The sequence below is a fragment of the Penaeus vannamei genome, chromosome 28 (assembly GCF_042767895.1).
Source record: "Penaeus vannamei isolate JL-2024 chromosome 28, ASM4276789v1, whole genome shotgun sequence".
Taxonomy (NCBI): domain Eukaryota; kingdom Metazoa; phylum Arthropoda; class Malacostraca; order Decapoda; family Penaeidae; genus Penaeus; species Penaeus vannamei.
Genome location: NC_091576.1, coordinates 23099459 through 23106753, shown reverse-complemented (window position 1 = coordinate 23106753; position 7295 = coordinate 23099459). Strand labels below are relative to the sequence as shown.

Below are 7295 nucleotides of genomic sequence, written 5' to 3'. Positions count from 1 at the left end.
ATATCTACATTTGTTTGATATATCTTAGAACATGATATCAAGAGTAAGTTCAGATATATTCATAGTTTTGACATAGTAATTTAGTCCTGGAAAGTAACTCAATTCTAGTGTGTTTGTGCTCTGGATGAAATGCAGCTAAAGCTGTCTGATGAAAAATCTGTCAGTATTTTCTCTAATATAAATAATGAATCAATTGTGCATGAAAGTATATAGTAAATGAGAGAGTTTTCCTTTTTGTTTGTGCAAGTTCTTTGTGCGTTGCCATCCTTTAAAGGTTTAATACCTGAATTGATATTAGTATTGTTTCACCTGTTTCTAAAGTGTTCCCGAAGATATGATGGTTAATAATAAAATTGAACCAAGAAGATTGCTTTTGTATTGCACACATTAGCTGTTGTTGTATTTTCAGTAACAATATTGTTGATTTTGGTTAGTATGCTTTGTAAGAATTATTTTGGAATTTTGTGTATTAGTGAGACAGACCACAACAAAGAATTTCCATTAACACTTAAATTCTATTTGCAGAACCTCACCGAACAAACGCCGACTGAGCTTTGAAACCCCAGCAGCCAAGAAAGCCCGCAAAGAATCTAGTTCAAGCTCAGGTAATAATATCTTTATTTATAAGAATGCAAAAGCTTATGCACCCATACCTTTACAGATATTTCAAATATAGTGTCGGAACTGGAAGAATAAGTTTCACTTGCTTTTCCTTTTCCATTAACCTCTTTGATAAGATTTGTGATCAGCAATTTGAAATGCAGTAATATGTCTTAAGGATTTTATCATTTACTGTCATTTAAGTTTAAAAGACAAAAAATATTGATAATACTAAGGGAATAGATATATTAATAGGAGAAAATGAACTTTCAGAAGAGGATGAAACTCCTCCTAAGAAGGCAGCAACCCCTCTCGTTAATGGCAAAGGACCGAAGGCTGCAGCAAAACCGAAGAAGGCAGAGTCAAGTTCTTCTGAGGATTCCGAGTCGGATTCAGACGATTCTGATGCACCTCCCAAGAAGAAGGTTGCTGTAGCAGCCCCAGCAGCAGCTGCCACACCCAAGGTAAAGGGCTTCAACCTTTTGCTGTAGGTGCTGTGATGCTTTGTTATACTTTCAGAATTTCCATAGCATTAAGAGCATGGTTAGCCAGGTTTTTTTCTTTTTCTTTCTTTCTTTCCTTCTTTCTTCACTTGTTGACATTCTTCTGACACTTGAATATTAATTTCAGGCAGCAGCAAAGGCTCCTCCCAAGAAGCCCTCTGAGAGTAGTAGTGAAGAGAGCAGTTCTGAAGATGAAGCCCCTGCAAAGGCACCTGTCAAAGCTGGTATGATCTTTAGTTTTTTCTATCCTGAATTGCTTGGGAAAAAATTGCTATTTATTTCATAGCTCAAAATGCGTATGTGTGGAATTAAAAGCTTTCATAATATTGAACATTTCCAGTGCCAGCCAAACCTGCAACACCTGCTAGCAAGCCTGCAGCAAAGAAGGCTGAATCAAGTTCTGAAGAGTCAAGTTCTGATGAGGAGGATGAACCTGCTAAGCCAGCTGTCAAGAAACCAGCCACACCTGCACAGAAAACTACCACTCCTGCAAAACCAGCAGTTGCAGTTAAAAAGGCAGAATCCTCCAGTTCGGAAGAGTCCAGCTCAGAGGATGATGAACCTGCAAAGCCAGCTACACCTGCACAGAAGGCTGCCACACCTGCAAAGAAGCCAGCTGCTGCAGCTGCTGCAAAGAAGGCAGAATCATCTAGTTCGGAAGAATCTAGCTCTGAAGATGATGAACCTGCAAAGCCAGCTGCCAAGAAACCAGCCATTCCTGCTAAGAAGCCAGCTGCTGCAGCTGCTGCAAAGAAAGAATCTTCCAGTTCAGAGGAATCTAGCTCTGAAGATGAGGAACCTGCCAAACCAGCTGTGAAAAAGCCAGCAACACCTGCACAGAAGGCTGCTACTCCTGCCAAGAAGCCAGCTGCTGCAGCTGCTGCAAAGAAAGCAGAATCTTCCAGTTCAGAGGAATCTAGTTCTGAAGATGAGGAGCCTGCCAAACCAGCTGTGAAAAAGCCAGCAACACCTGCACAGAAGGCTGCTACACCTGCAAAGAAGGCAGAATCTTCCAGTTCGGAAGAATCTAGTTCAGAGGATGATGAACCAGCTAAACCAGTTGTAAAGAAGCCTGCTACACCAGCACAAAAGGCTGCCACTCCTGCAAAGAAGGCAGAATCATCCAGTTCAGAAGAGTCTAGTTCTGAGGAGGATGAACCTGCAAAGCCAGCTGTGAAGAAACCAGCCACACCTGCACAGAAGGCTGCCACTCCTGCCAAGAAGCCAGCTGCTGCAGCTGCTGCAAAGAAGGCAGAATCTTCCAGTTCCGAAGAATCTAGTTCTGAGGATGATGAGCCAGCTAAACCAGCAGTGAAGAAGCCAGCTACCCCTGTGCAGAAGCCAGCTGCTGCCAAGAAGGCCGAATCCAGCTCTGAAGAATCAAGCTCAGATGAGGATGATGAGCCAGCCAAGCCAGCTGTGCAAAAGCCAGTTGTAAAACCAGCTGCTGCAGCCAAGAAGGGAGAAAGTAGCTCAGAAGACTCCTCAGACTCTGATTCTGATGAAAAACCTGCCAAGCCTGTGATCAAGCCTGCTGCCCCTGCTAAGAAGGAAATGTCCAGCTCAGAAGACAGCTCAGATGATGAAGAACCCGCCAAACCAGCAGCCAAGCCGGCAGCTGCACCCAAGAAAGCTGCAAAGGAGTCTAGCTCTGAGGAGTCCACCAGCGAGGAGGAGGAAGAGGAGACTCCAGTTGTGAAGACTCCAGCAGCAAAGATGACCAATGGCACAGTGGAGGTATGGCAGAGATGATGTTTCTTGTGGTAGTGACGCTTTAGATCCTTACCGAAAGGGATGATTTGTCTCCTTTAAGGTCAATAATGGTATTCAGGTGCTAATATTTAAGTGAACAAAGGGGAGAAATGTAAACTTAAACTTGTAGATATTTGATTTGATTGAACTACAGCCTGCTGAGAAAAGTTTAGTACAGCTGTAATCCATCAAAATTAAGTCTGATTATAAAGATGGATGCAAGGGGAGCTTTGCTTTAATGGGCACATAGTTAAGGAATTTTGTCATGCTTCTTTGACAACAATACATATCAGTAGTAAAATTTAAACAAAACATATCTATTTGTCAAGTGTATATTGAGATTAGGTTTCATTTAAAATATCTATAACCAGTGTTATTTAAGGCAGGAAGGATTAGGTAGTAATACCAAGATCACTGATGCTTATTCTTTTAAATGCAGTCAACAGCATAAATCTTGGAGAAAGACCAGGTTTAATGTGTTCAGAATTGGCCAATAGGTTATATAATGGTTACACATCTTGAAATGTCTATAAGCTGTATATATTTCCTGAACTATATATTTCTTGGGTTAAAGTGTTTCTGTTTAACCCAGTAACGTTGTGTCCCACATATGAGACACCCGAAAAAATAAACATTGCCGGGCGTCCCACCAGTGTGATGCTGTATCGGGGCTCGTGCTCCGACGCAGCAGCGGGCTGTAGCCGGCATGCAGGCAGAGTCCAGGCCAGCCCCGCGCGCCGATTTTGTAGCCGCCCGTAATTTATTTTCGGCTTCAAAATATACCGGCGGTATATTTTGAAGAGAGAATATGATGTGTGATGCATATTTTTTTGTAATTCTTACAAAGGAACCTGTTCTTTAATAACCCATTCCGTTTAAATCAAAGTTCAAAATAATCCAAAGATCTTATACTAATGCTTCACCCCAAGGCTTGAGTTTAGTAGTAATAATTATGTAATGTTTAGCTCACATTTGACTTATCAGTACATTTTGCGTGACAATGTGTATAATTTAGATGTAGCATGAAATGGATCCAAAGCAAGGGTGGTTTTCCTTGTCATTTTTATTTTTTATGTTAAGGGTATACCTATTTTGGCGTGTTGTCTAAAGCAAAACTTCAAGAAGCTCTCTTTGGCCTTTCTTTTCTTTTTTTATTTGTCTCCAAATATATCTGACATTTTGCCATTGCAGAATTCTCATAACACTTCCTGGAATGGATCTCTGAATACGTCACTCAATACCTCAGGTGGTAAAGTCAAAGTAAGTTGTATTTGATATCATCAGTGAACAACTTGAGTGTTTGACGGAGTATATTTTTGAAGGAGTTCCTCACACTTTTTACTCACACTTTTTTCGTCCTACAGAAAGAACCTTTCAGGAGGGTACGGGCAGAGGAAATGGAGATCAACCCTAAGTTTAACAACTCCTTTGAAGCCAAGGTAATTCATTGGGTTTTTTTTGTTTAACCATGATACTATCCTAGTTCTTTCTCTTTTTAGGGTGATGAAGAGGAAGAAGAGGAGGAAGATGATTTCAACAACCGACCGTTCCGTGCGGGCCTGGGCTTCAAGGGGGACTCTAGAGGGGGTAGAGGAGGCAGAGGAGGATTTGGCGGTGACCGGGACAGAGGAGGACGAGGGGGTAGGGGCCGAGGTGGCTTCCGAGGGGGACGCGGTGGCTTCGGTGGTGACCGTGAAGGATCCCGAGGCGGCCGCGGTGGCTTCGGGGGTGACCGTGACGGGTTCCGACGGGGACGTGGTGGCTTTGGCGGTGACCGTGATGGGTTCCGAGGGGGGCGTGGTGGTTTTGGCAACCGCAGGAGCTTTGGTGGTGATGATGATGTCAATGGTGCAGATGGTGGGGACAACGAAGGATTCAAGGGAGATGGAGAGAGTGGCTTCAGGGGAGGACGAGGCAGAGGCTTTGGCAACCGCAGGAGCTTCGGAGATCGCGATGGTGATACCAATGGATTCAATAACAGAAATGAGCGTGGAAGAGGATTTGGAGGTCGCAGAAGCTTTGGAGATAGTGACCGTGGGTCTAGAGGTGGCTTTGGTAACAGGGACGGTGGTGGATTTAGGGGACGTGGGGATAGAGGGCGAGGGGGTGGAGGCTTCAGGGGGGGATTCAATAAGAGCCCAGGCCTAGGGATGAATGCAGAAGGAACTGGTGAAAACAAGAAGATTACTTTCGATTAAACAGCAGTCTTCCCAGACACAGGGCAAGAGATGATAGTAAGTTTCTCTTTCTTTGTGGTAATGTTGCGTGTTGTGTGGCAAGTGATAGTTTACTTGAAAATCTCAATTGTTTGGCAGTAAAGTATTATTGGTGATCAGAGAAGGCTTTTCCTCTTAGAATAGTTGTCTAAATACTTATCTATGTGAATTTGAAATACAAGTTGGAAAAAGACTAAAACAGCTTTCTTATCAGATCTTGCCCTGTGTTGATGGGGAAAAAAGGGCTTCATATTTTAATGAAGTATAGAACCTTTTTTTATGCATAACTGTAAAGAGGTTGGACAAGAACACATTGTAATGCCACCATTTGTTCTCCTTTCAGCAAGGTGCAAGAGGATGTTGGGGTGAAGGTGCCTACAGAACCCTCAAGGACACTCGAGGAAAAACTTTCCGTCATGAAAAGAACAAGAAGAAGAAAGGCTCCTACCGAGGAGGCATATTGGACACGGCTGTCAACTCCATCAAGTTCGACTCGGATTGATAGAACCGTTTCCCATGTGAAGCACCTCTCCCCCCCACCCCACCTACCTTCAGGCAAATCAGACCTTTATCCATGGGCTGCCCGGAGTTATGGATAACTGTTAGAGAATGGCCAAGGGCAGAGATGCAGCCACACAACTCTCTGCTGGTGGTTTCACATGAATTAGTGTGTGTGTGGAAGCTCATGTGATATATATATATTTACAAAGCAGATACGTTACTGTGTGGGAGTTGTTTATTTGTTGATGTTTAAGAAGAGAGTGCGTAAAGTGGCAAACTTCAAAGTGACAAGGAAGTGTTTTTTTGCTAGTGACACATTCTTGTGTGTTTGAATCTGTAATTGAGCTACAGGTCTTAGCTTTTGCGGAAGTGCAGTGAGCCCGACAAGGTCTCAGTGTGAACAATTTCCTCGGTTTTGTGAACCTGTAACGAAGGAGAAAGTCCAGTCTGGGAGGGCGTTTAGGGCTATAGATTGTCAGATAGGAGAATTAAAAAATTGTATTTTTTTAGAAGTTATTGCTATAATACTAAAAAAAGAAAGAAAAGGTTTCATTTTGTTCTATGCACTGCAGCCATAGATATTGTTAGGGTTATACATACTTGTACATTTCCACTTTTGACGGAAAAGAAAAATTGTGATTATAACCCCAACATTTTATTTGGTGCAAATAGGAAGAGAAATCTGTTTCTCTAAAGTATTTACATAATAGTTTGTGTACATAGATGAGATAGCAGTTTCGGTTGTACCATTGATAACATATTTTGAAATTTGAGTTTGGTGCAAAGCTTGTGGATTTTTTTTTTTTTTTTTTTTTTTCTTTTTTCTTTTTCTTTTTCTTTTTTTTCCTGATTTTTCATTTAAAAAAAAATGGCCCCTTGATTTATAAAGTTACCTTGTTAAGTTTATGGCTCAAAGATATATTGTTTTCTTATCCAAACTGTTCAGCAGTTTGGGAAAAATTGCACGTTTCCTCCTATCTCAGTATTTAATATGTTCCAGAAACAATTGTAACTACACAAGTAGTTATGTCAATGACTGTTTAGAAACATAAATTAAATGTTTATACGTATGTTTTATTTTCGTTTCTGAAGTCCCTGAGAAGACCCTCAACCTCTGTGGTCAGTTACTTTATCCATAACTCCAAATGTTGTGTGTTATAGTGTGGAAGAGAAAGGAAAGGAAGGAGTTCATTTGTTTTGAAAAAAAAAAAATATATATATATATATATATATATATATATATATTGTAGAAGTAGAGTATTGTAGATTGTTTTACAGTACATCTATGTGTGTATATGCCCTGATGGTATTCACTATCGTATGCTCCGACACCACCCATCTTCTTCTCTATCCTTCCTTTTAACTATTTTCAACCACATATGGACGTCAGGAAATTTTCCTTCTCATTGGCGAGATGCTCTTATCCTACCTTTCTTAAAACCCAATAAATCAGGTACCCTAACCCAAGATTACCGCCCCATAGCTCTAACTAGCTGCTTGTACAAACTAGTAGAGCGAATGGTTAACTTCCGCTTAATGTGGTATCTTGAATCTCATAATCTCCGTTCCCCTTCCCAGTTTGGTTTCCGACGTGCCCGAAGTACAGCAGACCCACTTGCCCATTTCGAGACATATTACATCGGCATTTGCACGCCATGAATCCGTATTAGCCATATTCTTTGATCTAGAAAGTGCATATGATACCACATGGCGATACCATATC

The 7295-nt window shown here is 41.5% G+C and overlaps 1 protein-coding gene across 3 annotated transcripts; it reads left to right on the top strand.

Annotated features, from left to right (window-relative positions):
- Positions 1 to 525: 525 nt before the first annotated feature.
- On the top strand, positions 526 to 6642 carry LOC113823543 (nucleolar and coiled-body phosphoprotein 1; the record flags this gene model as incomplete). Of its 3 annotated transcripts, none has more annotated exon segments than XM_070141928.1 (7): positions 526 to 605; positions 874 to 1064; positions 1231 to 1327; positions 1444 to 2840; positions 4047 to 4115; positions 4355 to 5089; positions 5415 to 6642. In XM_070141928.1, coding segments are annotated over 6 exon segments (2533 nt in total), but the record flags the coding sequence as incomplete, so codon positions are not given.
- Positions 6643 to 7295: the final 653 nt, after the last annotated feature.